Below are 25,369 nucleotides of genomic sequence, written 5' to 3'. Positions count from 1 at the left end.
ATGCCGTCCATGGCACCAGGTGTGAGGCCCAGGGCTTTACCCTAGGACCCCAGGAGGAAAGGATCATTGTTATCCCCATTTTACAGGGATGGAAACTGAGGCTGAGTCACACAAGAACCCCAAGCTCTAGATTCCAAATGTATGCGCTGGACCACAATGTCATAGCCCGGGGTGGGGGTGGGGGTGGGGTGGGGGGTGGGCTAGAGGCACCTCTGAGGGAAAGGGCACTTAGGGAGCAGGGAGGAGGGTGGCATGTGAGCTGGGCTGAGCACCAGGGCAAGAGCTTGTCGAGGGGAAGGGAAGGGCTGGCATTTCAGGAAGGGGCTGAGAAGGAGCATAAGTTGACTGAATGTAAGTCCCAGGGTGTTTCTGGGCGGAAGGCAGGAGTGGGTGGAAGCAGGGGTCTTAGAGAAAGTGAAAAATGTGCTTAAGGGCTGGAGTGAGGGAGGCCTTGGGCACCAGGATGCCAGGTCAGAGGTGGGTCTCCGTCCTGAGGAGGTCCGGGAGAGAGGGCAGTGTATGAAGACATGATCAGGAGCAGGAGGAAGGAGATGGACCATCAGCCTGTCACACGGGTCATAGCCAGTGCCCTCCCCTACGCTGGGGAAAAACAGGCAGAAGGGACCAGAATCGGGTCTCCCTGGTGGCACAAGGGGTTCAGCACAGCACTATGAAGCTGTCTGCAGTCTCTGCAGCAGGAGTTTGATCCCAGCCAGGGAGCTACCCACATGGCGCAGCAGACCTCTCCTATTTTGCCTGCTGCTCCCCTCAGCAGTGTATTTCAGTAGATCCGCCTGTTCTGCTCCCCACTCTGTTTCCAGTGAATCATCTCACCCCCCCCCCCACCCCACACCTCTGGCCTGTGCCCTGGTTCTCCTATGCCTAAATAAATAAATCTTTAAAAAGAATAAAATAAAAGCGATGCTACTAGAAGGAAATACTTGATCCTATTAGGAGGTCTCTCAAACTGAGGCATGTCAGGAAGGACAGACGAGCAGCGGGGTGAGCCAGCGCTGTCCCCCGGGGGCTTCTCAAAGACCCTCCATCACCAGCTTCACCAAAGGCCACCTTCCACCCCTCCCTGGAAATAACCCCCTATCACCGCCAGTTCCACCTTCTGCGGCCTTCCCACGCGGTGTCATCTCTGCGTTGTCTTCAGCATCGAAAGCAGAACCTGCAGCAGGGGGCTGGGAGGAGCGTGGCTCCTGGGGAAGCCCCTCCGGACCGCACCTGGAGCCTGTGCCTTTAAGGCCGGGGGCGGGGCCGGCGGGGCGGGGCGAGGCGTGGGCGGGGCCGGCGGGGCGGGGCCGGCGGGGCGGGGCGTGGTGTGGGCGGGGCCGGGGCGGGGCCAGCAGGGCGCGCCCGGACCGACCCCCGGCAGAGCCCGGACGCCGCGCTGGCTGAGCGCCGGGCCCGCCGCGTCGGGGCTAAAGGCCGGCGGTCAGGGCCGGGGTGCGGGGACCTGGGAGTTCGCGAGGCCCCGCGGGGTCGAGACTCGGAGTCGGCGGGCGGGACGCCCGGCCGGAGGTAAGGGGAGTCTCCCGCCTGGGGCGCCCGGAGGACCCTGGTCGGGGCGGGGGAGCCGAGCACCGGGCCGTCCCGGGTCACCCCTCGAAAGTGCCGCCGCCCCTGTGATTTCAGCCCCGGCTTCCTGTCCCTGCCCTTCCTATCAGCTCCGCAGATCTCGGGGGCGCGGCGGGGCGCGCGGGGCGCGCGGCGAGGGCCCCTGCGCGGCGGTCGGGTCGGGTCGGGTCGGGTCGGGTCGGGCCGGGTCGGGTCCGGTGCCCGCGGCGCGTAGAGCGAGACGGGCGCGCCCGTCCAGCCGGTGGTTGTATTAGCGCCTGTATTAAGCATTTATTGAGCGCTTTTTGTATGCTCTGACCGAGCAGCTTCTCCGCCTTACAGATGAGGCCGCAGGGGCTCCGAGCGCTGAAGGGACCCCCCAGGGCGCGCCGCTCGCGTCGGGGCGCAGACGGGCCCGGACACCCGGAGTGTGGGTGCAACAGAAGAGGGGAGACCTGTCCACAGGTGAGCCGAGAGGGCTGGGCGGGAGCCTTCTTCTCTTCCTCCTGCCAGCCTCCTCCCCCTGCCTCTGCCAGGACGTTGTGAAATGACTCTGCGAAGAGTTACCAAAAAATAACGTTGTTTTCTGGACCTTGTTTTGTGTTTTTTGTTGTTGGTTTTTTTTTGGGGGGGGGGGTTTTTTTTTGGTGGCAAAAATTAAGCGTGTTCATCTACAACCCAGGGAAGAGCTGAAAGGAGAAAATTACTTGGTCAAGGATTTTTTCTTTCCAATTTCTTTTCTTTGGGAGAAAAAAGAAGCTGGTTTTAGCTGGTGTGGAGGGGGAAGGCAGGTGATCCACAGCATCTGGCTGTTGCTCTGCAGCTAAATGGGGCTTTGAGCAACTCTCTTCCTTCTGAGCCCTCAGGGTAGCTGCTGGCTTTGTGGTTGTCTTGCCCCGAGACCCTGGGCATGCTTGGAACTCTGCTCCTCTGTAAAAGCAGTGGTGGCAATAAGGTCGCCAGAATGGTTCTGAGCACCAAATGGAGATGAGAAGGCCAGTGGCCAAGAGTGAGGACATGGACCTGACTCAGTGCCCCAGTTGGGCCCCTGTGAAATAGGGCTCATCCCGGCCCCACCTCCTCATTACATGAGGTCATCTGGGTTACGTGCTTGGCCCCTTGTAAGGACAGAACAACAGCATTGTTGAGTAGTTTCGAACTGGTGGCCCAGAAGTATGTTTTCTTTGCTTTGAGGGCTAATTCAGCACCCACTAATGCCCACTATCTGTATTTTTCTCACCCAGCTGGCCCTTGCAGGTGAGAATCTCTGGATCAGGGCCTCCCTGGTTGCGCAAGGGGTTAAGTCTCTGCACGATCAAGCTATCACCAGCCACTGCAGCATGAGTTCGATCCCTGGCCAGGGAGCTGACCCACATGACACAACAGACCTCTCCTGTCTCACCTGCTGCTCCCCTCAGCAGTGTACTTCAGTAGATCCTCCTGTTCTGCTCCCCACTCTGTCTCTGGTGAATCCTCTTGCCCCCCACACCTCTGGCCTACACCCCAGTCTTGTATGCATAAATAAATAAAAATAAATCTTCGAGAAAAAAAAAAGAATAAAAATCTCTGGATCAGTCTCCCTTCTAGTCCCGATATTCTGGTCTAAGATTGGGTGGGAGGGGCCTAAGTTTCCATGGAGATACTCAGGTCTCAGAAAGAAGGGCCTAGCTGATCTGCAAACTGAATTAGTAGGTCCAATGGTGGGTCCATCCACCAAGCCCCCTTCCAGAATGTGGGTTTCTATATTCTTGTTCCTTTGGTTGGGGAGGAGGGAGTTCTCGCACTCTGTAGGATCCTGGGGCCATGACACTGTCCCTCCTCTCCACCCTGCAGGTCACTCAGCTGCCAGCCTGCCAGATGTTTGAAACTAAAGCAATGCAGAAGGGGAAACAGACCATGAGGCCAGGCCGTGGAGGGCTCAGATTCAGCTCAGGGCTGAATCTGCATCAAGGGCTGTATGTGAGTCTGCTGTATGTGCTGCTCATGGCGGAGACAGTGTCCGGGGCCAGGGGCCCGGCCACAGCAGTCCACATTCATCCACCGATTGCAGCCTCATGTGTGAACCAGATCCCGGTGGTAGATGTGAGTATCCAGGCAGGAAACTGACATTAGGTGGGGGTGTTTTAATCCAAGCAACCAATATTTATTGAGCATCTACTACCTGCCAGGCACTGAGCTGAACTCTCGGAACAATATAGACAAAAATCCTTGCCCTCTTGGAGCTATCAGTCTCCAGGGAGGACAAAGAACAAAGTAAACATCTACATTCAGGTGGTAGGATGCTTAGCATTCTGCAAAGAATAGGATCAAGTGATAATAATAGGGTCAAGAGGTAACAGTTGTGAGAGGGAGGGTGTAAACTATATTTCTCCAGCAGTGAGGAGGCCAAAATGACTGGAATAGGGTAAATGAGATTGAGGTTAATAGATAAGGACAGAGAGTGGCGGCCAGATTATGAAAGGCCTTATAGGTTGAGGCTAGGAGGTGAGATTTGTTTTATCACAGTGGGATGATTGGGTTTTAGCAAAGATATGTCACAGTCTGATTTATTTCTTCTGGCTTTTCTGGGGAGAATGGGTTGAGAGGGGTGAGGGTGGGAGCAGGGAGCAGGGAGACCAGTGGGGAGGCTCCTGCAGCTGTCCAGGTGAGCGAATGTGGTTGTGGGAGAAAGGAAAGAAGAGGTGGAGTTTAGGATAGAAGTTGGAAGCGCAAAGAATGGAAGTTACTGATGTATTCAATGGAGGGACATGGTGGGAGAAAGGGAGGAATCTAGGATGGCTCCAGGTTTCTGGCCTTAGTAGCTGGGGGGATGGTGGTGCTGTGGACTTAGATATGCCATGTGGAAGCTGGGGTGAGAGGCAAGATGGCTTCCTCCCCAGGCAGGAAGGCTGCGGGCCATCGAGAAAGCTGCCGGGACTTGCAGCTGGTGCTGTAAGGGGAGGAGAGTGGATCAGGAGTGAAAGACCGAAGGCGGGGGACTGCTCAGGCTGCCCCTCTAGCTGCAGCTGCAGGTTCTGGCCTTGGATTTCCCTCTGTGGGAGAATGGACTTGAACTGAAGGGCTAAGGGTGTTTAGCTCCCACGCCTACTTTATGGAGCCGCACGGAGGCAGACAGATAGGTAATTACATCCGTACATCCATTTTACAGAGTAGAAAGTGGTTTGTGGGTTCTGTGGTTATAAAGTTGACTCTGCCTTGTGGAGCATGCCCCTTGGGGGCAGGAAAAATGGGCTTGTCTTGACTTATGTCAGATAATCTGAGTAACTGAGCCCAGGAGCCCTCCACAGGCCCCTGAGGTGGATGTGATTGCTTATCTCTCAGGTTCCCGGAGGGAAGGTGTCTGGCAAGGCAGTGACCCAGGCAGGGTGTGAGCTCAGGTGCCTCATGCCCAGAGCATTCCCTTCCCTCTAATGCGCTGCCTCCCAGACAGGCGCAGGGAGCTTCTGGAATTCCCATCAGACTGGCCCGCAGACTGGGAAAGGCCACGTACTCCTTGCCTAGAACCCTTTTGAGTAGTTACTCGGTCAACAGTCGCTCAGAATGCCTGCTGTGTGCAAGGCACTGTACACATACTGAGGGCTTAACAGGGAGCAGATAAATATAGCCCCTGCCCTCCTGGAGCTCACATTTTAGCTGGGACGTGGGTAAAAAATGAGTCAATAAGCAGGATAATCTCACCTGGTAGGGAGGGATACAGAAAACAGACCAAGGGTGGGATGGGGTAAGATGCGGAAGGTTGGCTGCTTTGCCCTGGACTATCAGGAAGGCCTCTTCAGGAGGTGATGTTTTGACTGCAAACTGAATGTTAAGGAAGATCTGGGAGATAGCAGGTGCAAAGGCCCTGGGACAGGAGCAGAATGGCTTATTTCACAGACCATCACCACCAACCATCTCTAGAATGTTTAGGAAAATGCGAACTCCTAACCCGTTGCAAGAGTTCCTCATTTCCTCCCCTACCCTCAGCTGCTGGTCACCATCATCCTGCTCTCGATTGCTGAAGCCCTCTATGCCAGGTCCTCGTATAAATAGTGCTAAACAGAATTGTGTTTCTAGGACTGGCTGTTCCACTCCACGCCGTGTTCCCAAGAGGCATCCACGGGGCAGCAGGGCCTGCATTTTCTCCCTTTTTCAAGCTGAGTTCTATTCCCTTGCGGGGATGTGCCGCCTTATTCGCCCATCCATCCTGCATGGGCTCCTGGGTGGCCACCAGGCCTTGGTGTACAGAGATCTCTTTGAGGTCCTGCTTTCAATTCTTTTTGGTAGAACACAGAAGCAGATTTACAGGATCATAGGGTCATTCTAGCCAAAAAAAAAAAAAAAAAATGTGGGGGTGACCCCATACTCTCTTCTAAAATGTCTACACTATTTTATATCCCCAGCAACAGGACCCCAGGACATGCCAATTTCTGCACGCCGTTGCCAGTGGGAGACAGGGGACGGGAGAGCAGCCCAGCAGCCCAGCGGTAGGTGCACTGCTGTTTTCTGCTTTTTGTTTGTTTGGTGTACGTTTTAAGTAGCCATTCTAATAGGTATCAGGTGGTATTGACAAAGCTTTTGAACAAAAAGTTGGGGAAGGGCCCCGCCACGGCAGAGGGCATCGCTCAAGCAGACCCAGGACATGGTAAAGGGCTGCTAGCCATCGATCGGGGCGCGCGTGGCCCTCTGTCACTCAGCAAAGGCAAACACTCCAGGGGGAGCAGCTGGCAGTTCAAGGAAGAATCCAAACGGCCTTAACACGTGGAAAGAGCACTTGGCTTCACAGGGAACCAGGTACTTGTCACTTAACAAGGAGGTTCCGTCCTGTGGCCTGAACAGGGCTCTGGCAGCGTATCAGGCAGGCTAGTCCCGGTCTCTCCCCACTGCTGCCGGAGTGTGAGCAGCGCGCTGGAAAGGGTATTTTGGGGAAATCCAGCCCTGTTTAGCCCCTCTCCCTTCTCAGCAGACACAGTCAGAGCCCTGTCTATGCCCTTTGTCCTACCATTTTGATCAATCTTTTGATTTCTGGTTGCTGTCTTTTTCCAGAACCATCCATACACTTGGTAGGCAGTGCTGGGGAATTAGTCGGGTCCCACTGGTAGTTGGTGTATGAATGGAATTAAGGGGGGCTAGCCCAAGGGATATCTCAGCAAAGACTTCATTGGCAGCTTGCCCCGCCCAAGTGCACTACTTACTTCTAAGTCCTTGTCTCTGATAGCTTCAGGAGGAACTAGGGCTAGGACATGCTCCAACTCAGCACTTTCACTTCTAGAATTTTCTCTGACAAAATACTCCATGTGACCACATAGTCACATGCAAGGACATTCATGGTTGGTAATACTGAAAAATTAGACCCATCCAAATGCCTACCAGTAGGGAAATTACCTCCATTACGTATGAAATAGTAGACAGCTGTTAAAAAGACCACAGTGAGGGCCTCCCCAGTGGCGCAGCGGGTTGAGCACAGCGCTGTAAAGCTGTCCGCAGCCTCTGCAGCACCGGTTCGATTCCCAGCCGGCCAGGGAGATTCCCACATGGCGCAGCAGACCTCTCCTGTCTCGCCCGCTGCTCCCCTCAGCAGTGTATTTCAGTCCTTCTGTCCCTGCTCTGTCTCTGGTGAATCCTCTCACCCTCTCACACCTCTGGCCTCTACCCCAGCTCTTGTATAAATAAAAAAAAAAAGTCTTAAAAAAAAGACCACAGTGAGTTGGGAGCAGCTGGAGTGTGCTGATTAGGAATTGGGGAGCTAGAGTCTCAGACTGCCTGGCTTCCACCCTGACGCTCCCTGGAGCTTTGTCCATGGTCCTAGCCTTCTCGTCATACGTGTGAGGACCTTCTCACCAGATAGTTGTGCAGAAGATACATTTTCATCTCCTAGCACAGTGCCTGGTCTATGGAAAGCACTCAGAATATTTGGACTTTTATCATCCTCCCCATTATCACGTGTTTCAATATAAGAACAGATGGCGTGTATGTGAGATGGTAAAAGCAAATCATAGAAACAAGATTTAGAGAGGACCCATTTCTGCAAAACAAAACAAACCATATTGTGGGATCTATAGTCATGCATCCCGTAACGATGTTTCGGTTAAGGGTGGACTGCTTCCTAGATATAGCCTAGGTACATAGTAAGCTACACTGTCCAGGCTATGCAGTCATACTCTGGGACACCTGCAGGTGACGAAATCACCAAATGCTGCATTTCTCAAAACATGTCCCTGTCTTTTTTTAAAAAAGATTTATTTATTTATTCATACAAGAACCGGGGTACAGGCCAGATTCACGGGAGGGTGAGAGGACTCACCAGAGACAGAGTGGGGAACAGAACAGGCAGACTGACTGAAATACACTGCTGACGGGAGCAGTGGGCGAGACAGGAGAGGTCTGCCGTGCCATGTGGGACCCTCGCTGGCTGGCCGGGATCGAACCAGCACTGCAGAGGCTGCAGACAGCTTCACAGCACTGCGCTCAACCACCTGCACCACCAGGGGAGGCCCAAAACATGTCCGTGTCTTTAAACGATGCCTGACTGTAGACACAGATATCACTGAGTTGAGAAATGTCTGTAAGGGTACACTTCAGAGTGATCATGGTGGAACCTCTAGAGAGAGGTGAGGTGATGGAGGGCAGAGATGAGAAGGGGGAATTTAGGAACCTAATGATGTTGTATGTTTTTGTATTCATTTTTATTCTCAGGAAGCACATTTATAAATTCGTTGCATTAATTTCAAGCACGTGTTTGTTTTTAAAAATTAAAGCGTGCAGTTGGCACCTGGAGGGCATGGGGAACTTAGCAACCAGGCTGAAGGAGGCGACCTTCAGATCGCAGATGGGCCTGGTCTGGTCCCCCTGACCTCTCCCTTCCTCCCTTCCTGCAGTGTCTTGATGTGTGTGGCCTGAATGTCTCTGAGCGCTGTAACTTTATCCGGACCACCCCTGACTGCCACAGCCACGGGGGCTACCTGGACTACCTTGAAGGCATCTTCTGTCACTTCCCCCCCAACCTCTTCCCTCTGGCCATCATCCTCTATGTGAGGTCCCACCCCAGGGAGCTGGGGAGAGGGGTGGCTCGCGCAGCCGGGGAGTCACCCTCCCTCCCTCTCCGTCTCCCACCCAGGTTTTCTGGCTGCTTTACCTGTTCCTGATTCTGGGAGTCACTGCAGCAAAGTTGTGAGTTTGGCCTTGGGGTCCCCTCCAGCTTATAGATGGAGAAATGGAGGCTCAGAGGGTTGACATCTGGGTGACCCTCAGCTTGCGGGGCAGTGTGGGGGCAGGGCCTCCACTGTGGAAATACTCACTTTTTGCCTTTTCTCTGTAGTTTCTGCCCAAACTTGTCAGCCATCTCCACCACCCTCAAGCTCTCCCACAACGTAGCTGTATCCTTTGTCCCTGTGGGGTGGCGGGGGCTAGGTGGTCAGAGACAGGATGGCAGCTCAGGGCCCAGGAAAGGCCTGGGCAGGCGGGGACCTCTGTGCTGACCCCCCCCTTGACATGCTCCCCATGGCGTCACCTTCCTGGCATTTGGGAATGGGGCCCCTGACATCTTCAGCGCCCTGGTGGCTTTCTCGGACCCTCGCACAGCTGGCCTGGCCTTGGGGGCACTGTTCGGTAGGTGCGGCCCTGGCAGCAGTTGGGGGGGTGTGCAGTGGGAGGGTGGGCGTGGGCTGAGCTGGTGTCCTGCCCTCCAGGTGCAGGCGTGCTGGTCACCACCGTGGTGGCAGGGGGCATCGCCATCCTGCACCCCTTCACGGCCGCCTCCAGGCCCTTCCTCAGAGACATCATCTTCTACATGGTGGCCGTGTTCCTGACCTTCACCGTGCTCTACTGCCGCAGGGTCACACTGGCCTGGGCCCTGGGTGAGCCGTCGCGGAGCTGGGTGGGATGATCCTGGGGACAGGAGTGGGGACCAGCAGGCACAGTCACCTTCAGTTCTAAGTAACAGGAAACCTGCTAAGCCAGCTTAAACACAGGGGCCTGTGGCTTGATAACCCCAGGGCCAGGGCAGAGCCAGGGGTGAGTTACAGAAGAGCCACAACTTGGACTCTTAACCAGCAGTTCAGCAGCCCCCTCGCTGCCCATCAGTGTCTCACGGGCTACTCAGATGGGCCAAGGGCACAGATGGAGGGTCAGCTTGCTGGGGGCTCTGGAAACCTACAAGGCACACTGCGATGCAGAGATAGCCAGGGACCAGCAACAGTGAGAGCCCCATAAAACCAGGGATTGGGGTGACGAGCCTGGTGAGGGCTGAGCCCTGGAGTTGGTGCCACCCAGCATCAGCAACTGTCATAGAGGGTCACAGGCCTTGCCAGAGGCGGGAGGGAGCAGGGAAGAAGTCTCTTCACTACTTTTTGATTTCTTGTCAGGCCCCCCAGAGCTCAGGGGGTTTAGTGCCATCCTGCCCTGGACACGGAGCAGCACACCAACCCCTGGAGACCTCTGTCTGTGCCAGGCTGAGAGGGGGCATCAAGAAGGGAAGATGGCCAGGAAGGCAGGCGAGGGGGTTGGGGGTTCCAGAAAATGGCCCTCGACCTGCCATTCGGCCGGACTCACATAGAATAGCCCCTACGAACATGGCGGGCCAGAGCGCTGGCCATTCTTGGGGCCCTGCTGCCAGGGGGCCCCTTGGTGACGGCCTGCGGCGCCGCCTACAGGTTACCTCGGCTTGTATGCGTTCTATGTGGCCACTGTGGTCCTCTGCACCTGGATCTACCGATGGCAGCGGAGGACATCCCTGGTCTACTCCATGCCAGGCACGCCAGGTAGGGTCTGAATGGAGCAGGAGGGGAACAGCGGGGCGGGCACCCTCTGTGCCCCTCGCTGCTGCTCTACCTCTCTCGGGCCACGGCCAGCACCTGTCTCCTCCTCACACCTGTTCTGCTCTTTCTACCAGACGCTGGCCTTTGTGCTTTGCTGGTGCTGGTGGTGCCTGTCCCCTGCCTGTCGGGGATGCTCATTCCACCCCCTCCTACTTCCTTGAGGCGGGACCAGAGTAGTCCCTCTCAGAGCCTGTAATGCTCCCCACTATCCTCGGGGCCAAATCCGTCTGTACAGACACATGCACACCCATAAAACACAGCACACACGGCCACAGCTACATAAACAACATATTCAATATACAACACGTACAAACACAAATGTATGCACACACACATACACAGTGGATGCAAACACAGACTCACATACACACAAAGACAAAATACATACCCACATGTAACTGCAAATACACATATGCACGGATACATATACACATATACCACACATGCACATACATACCCAGCACACCCCCACATACATAAATGCACGTACACAAATACACAGACATAACGCACACATGCACACAGATACCAAATACAAACCCAAAGCACTGATTCTCTGGTGAGATGGTGAGGTGGGGGCTAGTGTGACCCCCCTTTTAAGGATGAGGAATCAGACTTAGGGAGATCAAGTCCTCACCAGGCAGAGCTGAGGCTCAAAATCAGGTCCCCCAGGCCCCAAAGGCCATCCCCTACCCACAGTGCCAGAGGCCACAACTGGAAACCTGCTGATCACCCATAAAACATAACCAAGTGTTGTTTTTGTGTGTGTGTGGCCAGCGTATTCTCTTTAAAATTAGGCCAAGATTTAAAAGGAAAAGATTTGTTATAAAACCCCTAAATTTGGGCTTCTCTTGAAACATCAGAAGGGCTGGCCTCTGGCACGACGATTTGAGCTGAATGAGGCTTCCCCCTTCGGCAACGCGTGGTTCTCCAATTTGCCCCAGTCCCCACACTCTCTGCTGTCTCCCCCATATATGGAAAGGGGTGGGTTGCAGACCTGGTGGTGTTAGGACATCAGAATTCTTCCACACAGTCTGCTACACTTGGTCCTCTGATATGCTGGCCCCTTTCACTATTGGAGCCTGAGAAACGTGCCCTTGATCTTTTGCTGTTGTGCTAGATCTCAGCTTTCTTCTCCAGACGTGTTTCATGCCCCAAATCTCACACCCCAGCTGTGTGGAGCCACCCGCACATCCCTGGACGCGTGATGCTCTCTCTGGGCCTTTGCAGGTGCTGTCCCTTCTCCCTGGCTTGCCCTTCTTTTTGAAAAATTTAGGAGCTAGGGAGCTCTATGAAACCAGGTCTCCTTTCTAAGCTTTCTGACTCACTGCAGCACAGCCTTTATCTCTCCATCCTGTTATTAATTTGCTTGTATGTCTGTCTCTTAGACTGTGATTCTAGAGGGTGGAACTATATCTCATTTCCTCTCAGATCCCTGGGGCCCTACGTAGGTGCCTGTGACTACCCCTACAGGAAGTCTGCCGTGATTTTTCCTCCCCTCCCCACTTTGTCAGCTGAACTTTCAAAGTTCAGTGCACATGACCCTTATGCTGTTTTGACCATCTCAGATCACCAAGCACAAACAAAGGGCAAAATGAGACCTGGAGAGGGCTCAAAGTCGCACAGAGACAGAATTAGGGCCCCGCTCTGCACTGACTCCTCAATTCCAACCAGGCCATATTCCTTTTAGGCCCCTCTTCTCAAGCTGACAAGCATGCCAGAGACTCCCAAGTCAAGTTTCAGGCTGGAAAAGAAACATATGATAGGTTTCAAGTTCAGAACAGAGAAAAACTGTTTGAATTTCATTTGAAAATATTTTATGAGTTAGGTTTCTCGCGCTATAAGAATCCCCAAGTGTGCATGGTGATTGTTGAGAAACCCCAAATACACAGGGCCTGCATACTTGTCCCCCAATACCCGCCCTGAGCTGGGGTGCCCTACCTGAGAACAGGGGAGTGGGTAACTGGGCACCCTAGCTGGGCCCGTGTGAAACATGCCTCCCTCCTGCAGAGATGCTCTCGGATTCCGAGGAGGAAAGGGTATCTTCTAACACCAACAGCTATGATTACGGTGAGTCCAAGCTCTCTGCCCAGCTGGTGGGGGGAACCCGGGCAAGGCTGGTAGATAGGTGGGTGACTGGGACCATTCAGACCACAGAATGACGCCGCACACCAACCCCATCTCACTGTACGTGGCTGAGCCCTGGGGCGGTGGCCCGTGCTCTGCCAGGCATTGGGCTTTTCCTCCTTCCCAAGGGAAAGGACTGGTGAGAGGAGAAAGAGGACTTCCTGGAGGTGGTGGCAACCTCGGACACCTGTCCCTTCTCTTACAAACACAGGTGAAGAGTACCGGCCTCTGTTCTTGCATCAGGAGGCTACAGCCCAGATCCTGGCCCGGTCCCTCAACCCCCTGGATTACCGGACGTGGAGGAACAAATCGGCATCCTGGAGGGTCCTCAAGGTGTTCAAGGTAAGGCGAGGGGCGACCTGGAGCTGGGCTCCCGGCTTCGTGACCGCGGACAGCGGCCGCCCAACCTTCTCCAGCTCAATGAGAGCAAGTGGCCAGGGTCAGAATAGACAACCTGGGACTTGATTGGGAAATTGAGTCATAGAGCTTCTCTGCTAGCCTTGGGGAGCATCTGCATGGACCGAGGAGGCAGGACCCCTGTGACTGGGTGAGGGTAAGTGTTGGCGCTGGAGTAGGGGGTGACAACCAGGCTAGTCCTTCGATTACCCACCTTTGCCGGGACTAAATCTGAGGTGGGCCTGTGAGCCGGGGCCTCAGGCTGGCTCCCGTGAGGCACAGCTACACCTGCCTCAAACCCCCCGGACCATAATGTCAGGCTCCCCCCTCATCCATCGCCCTTGTCTCCTGGAGAGGAGCCGGAAACCTAACGTGTCTACATCTTAGGTTTTTTCAGTGCCAAGAGTAGAATCATAAATAAATTTGCAGCCCACAGTGCCGCTGGCTGTGTCATGGGCTCGGACAAGTCGTGGCGCTGCTCCAGGCCTTGGTTCGCTCCACTATAAAAGGGGGATAATGATAGAGTCTTTTTTCCGGAGTGGTTGTCTTAGTGAATTTTTTTAAAGATTTATTTTATTTAATTATGTGTAGAAGAACTGGGGTGCAGGCCAGAGGTGCAGGGGGTGAGAGGATTCACCAGAGACAGCGTGGGGAGCAGAACTGGCAGGTTGAAATTCACTGCTGAGGGGAGCAGCAGGTGAGACAGGAGAGGTCTGCTGCCCATGTGGGTAGCTCCCTGGCTGGGCATCAAACTCAGTGCTGCAGTGGCTGCAGATAGCTTGATACCACTGAGACTCTAACCCCTGCACCACCAGGGAGGCCTCCTTTGTTATCTTGACCTAATGAAATGCTGCCTGTGCCCAGGGGAGGGCAGAGCCTGGGGTTTAATCCCTGATTTCTAAAGAAGACACTGGAGGTGCAAAGGCTGGGCCCCCAAGAGTAAAATCTTTATCTGGCCCCTTCTCATGAGTGGGGGAAAGGCTGGTTCACCCTCAGGCAGCAGATTCCTGCAGAGGCTGCGGGATGGAGCCTCTTCTTTCTTTCGCAAGTCTTTGCAGAGTGGACCTAGCAGGGGGTGGGAGGATGTTTTCAGGCTGTCCCCGGAATGCAGGCAGCCCCTCCCAGCTGGGGAAGGCAAGGCACAAATCTCCCCTAGGGCTTGTGTCAGCAGGGCAGGCCTCAGGCAGGGTCTCAGCCCCTGGCCTGCACAGTCCAGGCTGCAGCAAAGCACCTTCCGGTCTCCCACTCTTGACAGCTGCCCGTGGAGTTCCTGCTGCTCCTCACAGTCCCTGTCGTGGACCCTGACAAGGAAGACAGGAACTGGAAACGGCCCCTCAACTGCCTGCACCTGGCCATCAGTCCCCTGTTCCTGGTCCTGACCCTGCAGTCGGGAGCCTGTGAGTACCCCCTCTCCCAGCCCACTCCCCACATGCCCTGACATGCAGCAGGCACTTTGTTGGTGCTGTGCCCTAAAGGACACCAGCCTCCTGCTGGAGCCTTCCATTCAGCTGGCAGTGGATGGAGGCTGTAAACTGGGGCCCCTGGCACCCAGTCCAGCCCTCTGGCTTATCAGCCCATATTCAAAAATTGGGATGTTTCATATCCAAATCCAGGTGTGAGCATCTCAAGAAGACCTGGGCCACATTCCTGAAGACGAAAGCTCAGAAGACCCCCCACTTTCCCCTCCATGGCTGAGCCTTCAGCCCCTCACTGCACACTGGCCACCTGGGCTGGGTCTGCTTCATTCCTTTGTGTCCTGGCGGGCCCCCTGCCGCCCCAGGCTGTCCTTTTCCTTTTCGGCCTGCTCTGGCCCGGGTTTCTTCCTGTTGTCTAACCTGAGTATCTCATGCTGCTTCAGTGAAGTGGGCTCCGTCCCCTCACCCAGGGGCATCACCTGGAAGTGGAGGTGGCAATGTGCACATACACACACACACACACACACACACTCCAGTCTAGCCCCAAGCCAGTCCCCTTTGCTCAAAGGCCTTTAGTATGGGAGGTGTCACAGACCTGTTAGCCCACAGCGGAGACTTTCTCCTCTAACTGTATGACCCCGTTCCTGAGATGGGACCCTAGGGCAGGGTCCTGTCCGCAGGCCCCAACAGCATCTGGTCGTAGCAGGTCCACACTCAGGAAAGGCTGATCCTGTCTAAAGCATTGTCACCCCCTCCTGGGCTGAGCACTGTGTAGAGTCCCCAGACTCAATTCTCTGCACAAGGGATTGTTGTGATTCAAAGGGGGGGGGGTGTCCTGTCTGCCTGTGGATTCTCCCAACCTCCCTACCAACCCTTTGCCTCCTTCTTAGGCCACCCCCAGGTGGCCTAAAGTGTATTTTCACACTTTGGGTCACCCTTCCACCCAAACCTCCCATGGCTCCCTAGTGCCTCTTGGAAAAGTCCAGGCTCCCCTGTCATCATGGGAGATCCCTGGGGGTCTGCGCCAGCCACTATTTTCTGCTATTCCTGGCCCAAGCCTGCCTGGTCACACCTGCAGAGGTGTGAAAGGAATCCCGAACTCCTGCGAGTAATTAAAACAGCACTAGACAAGCTAGCAAAAGAAAAACAATCAGTTACTCACATACCTATGGAGAATTTACATGGTTGTAAATTCTAAATAATGGGGCAGACCAGGAATATTTACCTGCATTTTAAGACCCGGGACCTCAAGGACAGAGAAGGGGAGACTTCACATGACAGGCAAGAAAGGGGGTGACCTCATCTTTACTTTGAGAATAAAGATGAGACTCCTAGCATGTTCACTGATAAACCCAAAACTGGATGGGAAACCCAAACTACCTTCTTCTAGGTCATAAAAGGGAGAGCAGTGATTGCTTTTTTAAAAAAAAAAATTTACTTATTTATGCATTCAAGAACTGGTGTCAGGCCAGAGTGTGGGGGTGAGAGGATTCACCAGAAACAGAGTGGGGAGCAGAACAGGCAGATTGACTGAAATACACTGCTGAGGGGAGCAGCGGGCGAGGCAGGAGAGGTCTGTGCTGTGCCACATGGGTTGCTCCCTGGGGATCGAACTTGTGCTGCAGTGCCTGCAGGATAGCTTCACGGTGCTCTGCTTAATCCTTTGTGCCACCAGGGAGGCCCAGTGACTGCTTTTTTGATTAGGAAATGGGCAGCTTCAGACAGACTAGCTCTGCTTCAGTTAGGGCAGAGCCAAGGATTTAGACAAGACCACAAGCTTCTCCCAGCCTCCAGAGCCCTCCTGCTCTCAAAGCAAAATAATCTGCATTGTCTAAGTAATATTAATGGACCTCTCAAGGCTCAGGGGCCTTGACTGACCTCTGTCTTGTCCTCCAGGGTGACCAGAGGCCTTCTGTGGGCCTGTTGAGAAATGCCTAACTGACCCATATGGGAAGCTGACCCCACAGTTACTTCCCACTCAATCTCTCCCCTCTTCCACGGAATCCCCAGGCCACCCCATCCCCCAAGAGGAACCACCTAAACTTTCTCTAGCATAGGCTGGGCAAACACTATGGACCCTGGGCATAGGCTGCCTCTCACTGGGCATCAGCTCCCAAAACCATCACTGCAGGACAAAAATCCCCCCTAGGTATCGGCACACAATTTTGCAGATTCAGTCCCAGGTGTGAGTCTTAGGCCCACTGACATTTGAGAGCCACTGAGTCAGACTCAAGATAAAACAGAAGTTTTCATGGCTGAGTCCAAGTCATGGAAAAACCCCCCTCCCCCACAATCTCCCCACCCACCACCGTCAAGTCCTGTCCTGACTAGTGGTATGTGGAGAACGCTAGCTCTGCCTGCAGATTTCCTTCCTTTAGTATTTTAATAAGAAGCCCCTGGAACCTTCATAACTTGTTCATGGATTGGCATGAGGAGTGGCCCATCAAGAGAGCAAGTGCTGGGCACTCGGGTCAGCGGGCCAGCATGACTGGATAGTTCTTGTGGATCCATGCCATCCACTGCTGATGCTTGTCTGGAGGATAATGCCTTGAAGCTCGGAAGCATTGGGAGTGATTAGTGATGTCTGCCACGGGAGTGGCAGAGGGCAATGGTGGTGCAGAGTCTCAGCCATTCCCATCCTGGTTCCTGGAGACGGTCTGTTTTTCACCCATCTGTCTTTTCTTTCCCATGTGACCAGCTTGAAGGCAGAGGCTGTGTCTTTCATTTTTCTCTCCTTCTCGAAGTGCCTGGGACAGGATTGGGCACACAGGAGGTATCGTCCTTATATGCAAACAATCAAGTGTAGGTGGGTTTTACCAATGGGTCCCAACCATGCTGGGGTGGAGGGCTTCCAGGAGGAGGTGTTAAGCCAAAGCTGTGAAGAGGGTCATCAGTCTCCCTTTCTTGTCTCTCCGCAGATTGTGTCTATGAGATAGGTGGCCTCTTTCCTGTCTGGGCCGTGGTGGTGATCTCAGGCACAGCCTTGGCTGCAGTGACCTTTTTTGCCACATCCAACAGTGAACCCCCCAGACTTCACTGGGTAAGAATCCTGGGCTTCACAGCTGGGAGAGGGAACACTGAGGGCTCTCAGACAGATGTCCTGTCTATACTTCGGAGACAGCATGGCTAGTAACCACTTTCTATAATGACCAGTCTTTGAAACCACCTTTGAAGGATCTTTTACCTGCTCAAGTTCCTCTCTCATTTTTGTTTTTTAAATAACTACTGTATTTTACTGAGATGTGATTCATATAGCATACAGCTTACCCTTGTGAAGTATATAATCCAGCAGTTTTATTATATTCTCAGAATTGTGCAATCATCCTCACAGTCAAGTTTAGAGTATTTCATTATTCTTCAAAAGAAACCCTGTACCCATTAACAATTTTTCTCCACCTCTCCCCTCCCCTGGCCCCAAGCCACTGCCAAACTGCCTTCTGTCCCCAGTAGATTTGCCTGTTCTGCGCATTGCATAATCTTGTGTGGCTGAGTTCTCTCTCTTAGCAAAATGTTTTAAGAGCTTATCCATGTTGTGGCACAAATTGGTATGTTGATCCTTTTCATGGCTGAGTAATATTCCTTTATATGACCAAGCACACTTTGTTTATCTGTTTATCCATTGATGGACATTTGGGTTGTCTCCCCTCCTTGGATGGTAGGCATAATGCTGCCATGAACATGGTATAAACGTTCTGTGTATGGAAATGAGTACACAGAATGTTCTCAGGTATGTTCTTGGGAGTGAAAACTTAGAGTCAAATGTCAACTGTATATTTACCTTTCGAAGACCTGCCAGACTCTCCTCCACCACACCCTGTGGGAAGACCTGGGTTTATGAGATGGAACTTTCTGGTATTTGTGGGTGCCTTTTTCTATTCTCTCCACCTGTAGGCAGGAATTTCTGAGCAATTTTAGTTTTTCTTCGAAAGTTTACTTAAAATTATAAGGATTGATTGACTGATTTAAAGATGTAGTTTTTATTTTTAGAAACTCCAAATGGAGGTACCAACTCAGAGGGGGTTGAATGTCCCACCCACAGATGATTTTGAGACATGGTTTTCTGCTGGCGTGCTGACTGGCCTTTGAAATCCCCACACAGGCTTCCCACGTGGATGCCCCTTGCAAACATTATGCTGAAAAGAGCCAGTGATAAAAGAGCCAGAACCAGCAAATCTAGAGGCAGGAAGCCACGGCGTGCTGGCCGGCGGGGCATGGGGGGGAGCTCAGGGGATTGCTAGTGGGGGTGGAGCTTCTTTTTGTGGTCATGGGGTGGCCTTTGGTCAATTGGCCGGAAACCTGGAAAGCTCTGGTGAATGCTGTCTTGACAACATGTCCTGCTGAGCTCAGGTTTTGCTGAGCACTCGCTGGGTGCCCGGCTCTAGGGCTTTGCATCCGTACCTCGTGTGTGCTCATGGCAGCCTCCCCGGGTAGGTACCCTTAGGGCCTGGCTTTGTAGAAGAGGGGCTGAGCCATGGCCCTCTGGGGTCCGGCTGGGTCCCCTCAGCACCCTCTTCCCTCCCCAGCTCTTTGCTCTCCTGGGCTTCCTGACCAGCGCCCTGTGGATCAACGCAGCCGCCACTGAGGTGGTGAGCATCCTGCGGTCCCTGGGCGTTGTCTTCCACCTGAGCAACACCGTCCTGGGGCTCACTCTGCTGGCCTGGGGGAACAGCATTGGAGGTGAATTGGGGCTGGGTGGGGCTCTGGGGTGAGCTCTTTGCTTCCCCAGCCAGAGTGGCAGGTGGGCAGGGGCGTCCAGGATGTCCGTCCTCAGCCAGGGCTCAGTGCCCTGTCACTCTAGAGTGACCATCTGTGGGCATTGGGGTGAGATGGCCCAGAGGGCACCTGGGCCAAGAGACTCTGGAAGCCCACTCTGTGCCGTGTGGACAACTGGCGGCTCCCTGGCGTTCAGGCAGGCATGGAGTCCACTGCAGTCAGCCACACTGAACATTCAGTGTCCATCGGTGTGTGACGTGTGCAGCTACTCACACCTACGTACACATACCGCCTTCTCCAGTGGCCAGGCAGGACTGGCCAGGTCGTACAGTGCCCAAGAGTATCCAGACACGGGGTTGGGGGCGTTATAGTCTATCTTTCCTTCCACTCACCTTTTTGGGCACCTTTTTTAAATTCATGCAGGTGCTGTGTGTGTTAGCAGTTCATGGGCATGGGCAAAAAATCGGTGGTAGCATGTCATACCCACAAAGTTTCCCCACTTGGAGAGCATGGGGTAAAAAGAATTAAGGGGGGACTTGTGTCTGGCCAAATGCCCGGGTCCTCCATAGCACTCAGCTAACTAGTGCCAGACCTGGTGGGGGATCACCAGCGTCTGTTGACTGAATGGCTGTAGGTAAGGAGTAACCCAGCAAGGAGGGTGGGGACCCCATGTGCCACTCAAGAACTCTCATTCCACACAGATGCCTTCTCGGACTTCACGCTAGCCCGCCAGGGCTACCCTCGGATGGCGTTCTCAGCCTGTTTCGGAGGCATCATCTTCAGTATCCTTCCTGGGGATCCTCCCCTGCGCACTGGGGCCGTGGTCCCCATGGGCTGTGGGCTGCTCGTGCCACCCTTGGCTCTCTCAGTAATGCGGGGGCAAGTGACAGGCTCCTTGAGCCACAGCCTCCTCCTCGTGTGTATATTGGTGGGGGTTGAGGGATCTGACCTCATGAGGGTTTTGTGAGGGGGTGGTTGGCCCCTGGTAAGACAGCCCTCAATGCCAGGGCCTGGTATTTGTAGCATAGCTTACCTGTGCCCTCTCGCTGGTAGACGTCAGAGGTGCCAGGTCAGATGCCAGGTCTGTCGATGCTCCGTAACTGTTAAAGGGCCAGAGAGGAGCTATTTTGGGCTTTGTGGGCCCTAGGCATGCTTTTGCTCAGCTCTGTACTTGAGTGTGAAAGCTGCCATTGGCAATACAGTACATACACAAGTGGGTGAGACGCTGTACCAATAAAACTTTATTTGTAAGAGCAGCCAGTGGCCGCATTGGCCTGTGGGCTTTATTTTGCCCACACCCACCTATTACTCTCTAAACCTCAGCCATCTCTGTAAATTCAGACAAGTGTGGGTGGGTGAGGACTGATGATGATCTCAAGCGCCTGGGAGGGCACAGGCATTGTTGGTTGGGAAATAAAGTTACAATAGTAAAAAGCCCCACTCTCCACAAGGACAGGGCCTGGCGGGGAGGGCTACAGCCTGGGCTGCAGGCTGGCACTTCAATGCCCTTTGGAACCCCCCCTGCCCCCGCCCGGTCAGACCAGACTCCTGTGGCATTTTATGTCCATGGAGAGCTGTGCCTTCAGGCTGAGGCCTCTCCTGACCTCTCAGATTGAGCTGGGAACGAGGGAGCGTGCCTGGACCAGTGTCGTGTCCCTTGAACAGCTCCCAGAGTTGGCCTGGACCATCTCCATCACTGACCCCAAGGGGCTGGGCGCTCAGCTCGCCCAGCCTCAGTTTCTCCATCTCCCAAGTTGCATCACCTCATCCGATCCATACAGATAGAGAGCAAAGTATACACTTGGCACTGACCTCAGAGGCCCTAATCTTGAATGGGACCTCCCCAGATGGGGTTCTCCTTTTTTACTGGAGGGAGGGGGACGGGAGGGCATGGACCCTAAAGGTTGCAGTAGCATCTCAAGCCCAGGCAATGAATCTGGTAGGCGGGGTGGGCTGCGTGGTGGGAGTTAAGGGCGCTGTTTCTGCAAACTTCCTGAGCAGCTGCAGATATCCTGGTGGGCGTGGGGCTGGGCTGCCTGCTCCAGATCTCCAGGGGCCACGTGGAGGTCAAGGTGAGTGACCGCATGCTTCTTTCGGGGCCTCCCTCTTCTATCCTCAGCCCGGTTCCAGTTCTCTGGGCCGCGAGGCCACTCCCTGCTCAGCACCTTCTCAGCACTTCTTTGGAGGGCTCTTGTCTGAATTACTGACAGTCTGGTTTGTAGACTGGAATATATTTTGCATATGGGATTGAAAAAAAGTGTCCTTCCAAGTTCACCGAGCACCAGAGAGGCAGCTTCTAGAAAGGCCCTGGATTTGGGTCTAGTCCTGTCACATAAGCCTCCTATTGTACAACAGCTCGGGCCTCAGTTTCCTTCCCAGCTTCCTGGGTGGAAGTTAAGGGCCCTGTCAGACGCTGCCCCCAGGCAGGGCTGAGAATTAAGTCACCATCTGCTACAGACTTCCCAGGGGAGCATTTGGTGAAGGTTATGAAACACTGAGCAGAGGTTCCACTTCAGGGGCCCCCAAGAATTCCCTGGGAGTGCATGAGACCCAGGCATTCCAGGGGGTGGGGGTGGGGCTGGAAATTGCACGTTCAAGTCAACTCTCAGGGGACTGATGAAGGTGGGGGCCCTGTTCTAGCAAGGTCAGGAACTCAGACGCCCAGGGGACCCCACAGGGATCGTGTGTGCCTGCGGGTGAGCCTGCTGTGGCCTGAGAATTCTGGTCTTCTAGAGAAGAAATCAAGACTGCTAGGGGAACCGTTTCTAACTATTGCTCAGAGCAGAAACCTGGGCACGGCAGCCTCAACCCGCAGCCTCAGGTCTGCCTTTCCCCCCATCTTGACAGCTCTGTCCCGAAGGACTCTGGCCTGGAATTCAGGGACACACGGAAAAGATGAAGCTGGGAGGGGCCTGTGGTCCAGGGTGGGTTAGAATCTCACCAGGGGTTCAGCTTGGGGGGGGGTCAGGAGGCTGACAATGGGACAATGGCATCTACCTCTTTTCCAAGACATTCTTGAATAGACCCAAGGGCAGACTTGTAGTTAGCCGCAGGCGGCCAGCCTTCCCCAGCAGCCACACCCAGATGCAAACAGCTACTTAATGCTTGAAAAGTTTGCAGATTCTGTTGATGCTCTTCATGGGTTTAATAGGCTCTCTCGTTGCCCATTCTAAGACAGCTCCAAGTAGGGATGGGAGGGCTGCCCCCCCTCCCGACACACACACACCCCCTGGGGCCTGCTTCTTCCTTTCTCTGGCTCCTGGTGAAGTATGCATTTGTCTGTCCCTCCACAGCCCTGGTGCCGAGTCTAGTAAATGCTCCTGCTGTGGCTTGCAGGCGACACAGGCCCGTCCTGGCACAAGGTGCCCGGGGTGTACTGTGCATGAAAGACTGGGGTGCCCATTGTCCCATCCACCTCGGTGTGGCTGGGCGGGCGGGTCTGGATGTGTGTGTGCCCACGCGATGCCGCTGGCCTGTCTGGGGGGGCAGGAGAGGGTCTTGGTTTAGAGCTCGGCCTTGAATTTGGCTTCAGCCACTGGCTAATTATTCAGTTTCCTCCTCTGTGCACTGGTGACAATAGGAACGGGCCCCTGACATGTTGGGGGCTTGGGAGGCTCTGGAGCATGTGAAATGGGCAGAGCAGCTGGCAGCGAGTCCTCGGTGTGTTGGATGCACACTGGGTCGGGAGGGAAGAGGAGCAGGGAGGGGACCTGCCACTTCTGCCTACTCTTGTCTATGTTGAGAATTTTTCAGCAACCGCGTGACACGTTTATCTATCATGTCCTTTCATATGTATGTGGTACATTCATGCGGTTGTTGAAAAATAAGTACAGGAACAGGAGATATACTACTGAGTATATTCTCGGGCTGCCATGGTAAATGATCACCAACGAGGTGGCTTAAAACACCAGAATGCAGCCCCCCACAGTCCTGGGGACCAAAAGTCCGAAGTCTCCGTGGACATGGCCCCCTGCAGGGTCCCGCGAGGCTCCTTCCTTGCTTCTGCAGCTTCTAGCGTCTATTCTTGAGTGACCCTGTCCGGTGGCCACCCCACTCTCTGCCTCTATCTCACGTGACCTTCCCCCGTCTCTCTGGGCCCTCGCCTCTTATTCCAAAGGACACCAGGCGCTGGACTCGGGGCCACCATAAATCCAGGGTGAGTTCACCTTGAGGCCCCTGTGTCCACATAAGGTCACGTTCTGCTGAAGTTCTGGATGGATGCAAATCTGGGGGAGACACTACTCAACCCAATGGAATGTAAACCCCGACAGCCTGGAATCACCCCCTCCTCGGCTCCTCGCTCCTGGGGTCCTGGAGCTGGGGTTGTGGTCCCCTCTCCCACAGAGGAGCTGCCTTTGGTCTGACTCTGGCTCCTGTTGCCCTTTCTTCACGCCAGCTTTTCCTTGCCTGTTCCTTCCCTCCTTCGCCGGGCAGGCCTCAGCCCCAGGTCGTGGGGTCAGGCCTGTGTTCCCAGGCCTGCGCTGGCGGGGGCCTCAGTTTCCTCATCTGTAAAGTGGAGCCCCCGTCGCCCCCAGCTGACACTTATTGTTGGGACAGAGGAGATAATGCTGGCGAGGGCCTTAGCGCAGTGTCTGGCACAGAAGCAGCCCTAAACAGACGGAGCTGTGTGGCCACGAGATCTCCCACCCATATAGAGATCTCCCCCATGTTCAATTAACGTGCGAACCCAGAACAGCTCGGTGACTTGCACAGTGAACACCACCGCCCCTCGCTAGACCCTCCTGTTAACACTTGCCTCATTTGCCTCCTCATCCATCTGTCCGGCCCTTCACGCGTCTTCTTTCGGAGGCGTTTCGCAGTGAGCGGTGAGCATCCGTGTGTGCACCTGCTCAGCTGGAGTTTGGTGTTAAAACCGTAGAGAACTGTGACCCCTTCAGGCTGGAGGCGGGGGAAGCACCCAGGAGCTGGAGGCACCCACCGACCTCAGACCCCTTTCTCTGCTGCTTGAGTGGAACATCAGGGGTGTGTCTGGGGCCTAGGTGGGCCTGCCATCCCGAGGGGGGACCCAGAAAACCTATGCCAGGGCTCCTGACTAACCTGTGCCCTCTCCCCAGCTGGAGCCCGATGGACTGTTGGTGTGGGTCTTGGCCGGCGCCCTGGGCCTCAGCCTGGTCTGCTCCCTGGTCTCGGTGCCGCTGCAGTGCTTTCAGCTGAACAAAGTCTACGGCTGCTGCCTGCTGCTCTTCTACCTGAGCTTCCTGGTCGTGGCCCTGCTCACCGAGTTTAGGGTGATTCACTTGAAAAGCCAATGAGGGAAGAAGCCCGTGTCCACGTCCACCTGGCGGTCAGGAGGTGTCACTGCAGGCGGCCAGAGGACCGATGGAGGATGGGGTCCTTCCCGGAGCCCCCCTGGGCCGCATGGCGGTGGCCAGTGTGGCTCCTGGCGGGGCGGCACTGATGTCAAAGGTTCCCGGCTGCCGCTGTGCGCGGGGACGACAGCTAAGCCTCCTTCGTGGAGCTCCGGACGCTGGGCTTGGCTGTGGACACCAGCTAAACCTTCCCAGAATTATCACCAGAGCCTCCGGGTTAGGACTCGGGGTGGAGGGGATGATGGGGTACCTTCTAGGCACGGAGAGCCCCCAAGTGTTCAGGGCTGGAGGTAACTCGGGAGGCACAGGCCCTGTCCCCACAGCCACCCCCTCTGCCTTCCTCAGGGTACAAGTGGCTGCACCCCAGCGAGCGGGCATCAGATGGGGTGATTCAGACCAGGTCAGAACACCTCGTGTGCCTGATGAGGGCTGAGCCCCGCGCTGCATGGTGCACAGCGCACGCCCGGTTCTCGGTTCGCTCCTCAGCACTTCGAATGCCGCAGCCAACGGGTAGAATGAAGGGCAAATAGATTTTCATTAACCGGAGGGCCCCGGTCACCAGCAGGGGGAGTCACGTGGCTCCAGAACTGCCCACCGACTCGGCAGACCCCTGAGCTCTGGCCCTGCTTCCCCAGCTGCAAGCCAGGGGTCAGCGTGGCCGCCTGGCGCCTACCTCAGGGGGAGCCCGGCCAGGGCCAAAATGCCCGCAAGCTCCGGGGAGAGGAAAACCAGGCCCTTCTGCCGTGGCCGGCGACGCGCCTTCTCGGGCCTGTCTGCCCCGCCGCCGTCCGCTGTAGCGACGGGAGTCCAGCCCCTCTCTCCGGTGCAAGCGTCATTAAATAGTTCAGGCAAACACACGCCTGGCTCCCCTGGTGCTTCCTCGCCTGGGCCAGGTGCCGAGGGGCTGCCTCTGCCCTCCCGCGCGGCTGGGGCTGCGGCTGGGGCGGGATGGGACCTCCCCCCTCCCCCCAGCGCGAGGGACGCCGGCTGGTGTGGACAGAAGTGACCAGAGAGCAGCCGCATTTACAAAGCA

The 25,369-nt window shown here is 55.0% G+C and overlaps 1 protein-coding gene across 1 annotated transcript; it reads left to right on the top strand.

Annotated features, from left to right (window-relative positions):
* On the top strand, nt 1-24,279 carry SLC8B1 (solute carrier family 8 member B1; the record flags this gene model as incomplete). The annotated part of the gene is made up of 18 exons (XM_084253195.1): nt 1-21; nt 1,382-1,527; nt 1,890-2,028; nt 3,397-3,645; nt 8,418-8,570; nt 8,657-8,709; nt 8,858-8,915; nt 9,042-9,147; nt 9,228-9,395; nt 10,191-10,298; nt 12,366-12,425; nt 12,694-12,824; nt 14,134-14,275; nt 17,212-17,333; nt 18,817-18,970; nt 19,708-19,788; nt 21,014-21,078; nt 24,082-24,279. The coding sequence occupies 18 exons, from the start codon at nt 1-3 to the stop codon at nt 24,277-24,279; spliced, it is 2,154 nt and encodes a 717-aa protein (XP_084109321.1).
* Between the last annotated feature and the right edge of the window lie 1,090 nt (nt 24,280-25,369).

Source organism: Talpa europaea, assembly GCF_964194135.1.
Source record: "Talpa europaea genome assembly, chromosome: 14".
In the NCBI taxonomy this organism is placed as follows: domain Eukaryota; kingdom Metazoa; phylum Chordata; class Mammalia; order Eulipotyphla; family Talpidae; genus Talpa; species Talpa europaea.
Note: the sequence above shows the minus strand (reverse complement) of the source record. Positions and strands in the feature narration are given on the sequence as shown.